This window comes from Verticillium alfalfae, genomic scaffold (assembly GCF_000150825.1).
Source record: "Verticillium alfalfae VaMs.102 supercont1.5 genomic scaffold, whole genome shotgun sequence".
Lineage (NCBI taxonomy): Eukaryota > Fungi > Ascomycota > Sordariomycetes > Glomerellales > Plectosphaerellaceae > Verticillium > Verticillium alfalfae.
In genome coordinates, this window is record NW_003315034.1 from 644122 (window position 1) to 645069 (window position 948).

General features: G+C 56.0%; 1 protein-coding gene across 1 annotated transcript in view; it reads left to right on the plus strand.

Moving 5' to 3' along the window:
* VDBG_04523 (predicted protein) overlaps window positions 1–823 on the plus strand; it is a gene marked incomplete at both ends in the record, with an annotated part of 998 nt that extends 175 nt beyond the window's left edge. The window contains 2 exons of the mRNA XM_003004871.1: window positions 79–168; window positions 313–823. Of these exons, the coding sequence (XP_003004917.1) occupies window positions 79–168; window positions 313–823 (601 nt within the window). The remainder of the gene's footprint in view (window positions 1–78; window positions 169–312) is intronic.
* Window positions 824–948: the final 125 nt, after the last annotated feature.

Sequence of the window (948 nt, forward strand, 5' to 3'; positions counted from 1 at the left end):
CGCAACGAACCCGAGGCAATCTCAACGAGAAGCGGTTAATATCTGCTGTGATGGAAACGTGAATAACTCCGTGACCAGCACCCCATTACCTACTGGTTATAACCACGACGAGAATGCCCTGACAAGGAACCCAAGAAGAAATCGTCACCGACAGTCCAGGCCACGAATGTGAGTCGGCTGGCCCGGCGCAGTCGCCCACAAAGTGCTGCAGCCGGCATGCCGCAGGTCATCTACTCTCGCCCCGGTGCTGGCACCGAGTCGTCCTGGGTGGCCAAGAAGCTCGGCGGTCTCCTTGGCCTTGGCGTCGTCCAGGACATTGCCGAGACATATCGCTTTCATTTGCGACAACTACAACCCCGGCGACGAGATTATCCTCATCGGCTTCTCGCGCGGTGCCTTCACCGCGCGCTCCGTGGCAGACATGATTTGCAACCTTGGGTTCCTGAACCGTGCCGGCCTCGACCATCTCGGTGACATCTTCCACGACTACTCCACGTGGGAGGAGTGGGCGGATGAGAAGAAGTTTGACCCATCGAAGCACCTTGTCGGCTTCTGCATCGAGAACTATGATCAAGTGCAGCGGAGGAACATTGCGTGGAAGAGCCAAAATGCTGCCAACCTGGCCACGGACACGTCTGTACAAGGGGAGCCGCCCGGCTCCATGAAGCAACGGCCCAAGGAGGCCAAATCGTTCCAGGACAGCATGCTCTCGGGTGGCGGTGCCAAGAGGGCGCCCGAATACGCCAAAGACCTTGAGGACAAGATGTACGACGGGCTCCTGAAGCAGAAGCAGATTTCTTTGGGAGATAATCAGAGCAGCTAAGAACCGGGTTTTAGATCTCGGGCGCTCTATCGTCTAGAGCTTTTCGATGTACGTATTTTTCTCTTCCTTGTTCCCTGCTGCGCTGCATCGTACATAACCGATTTGACACCACATAGAAATAGACT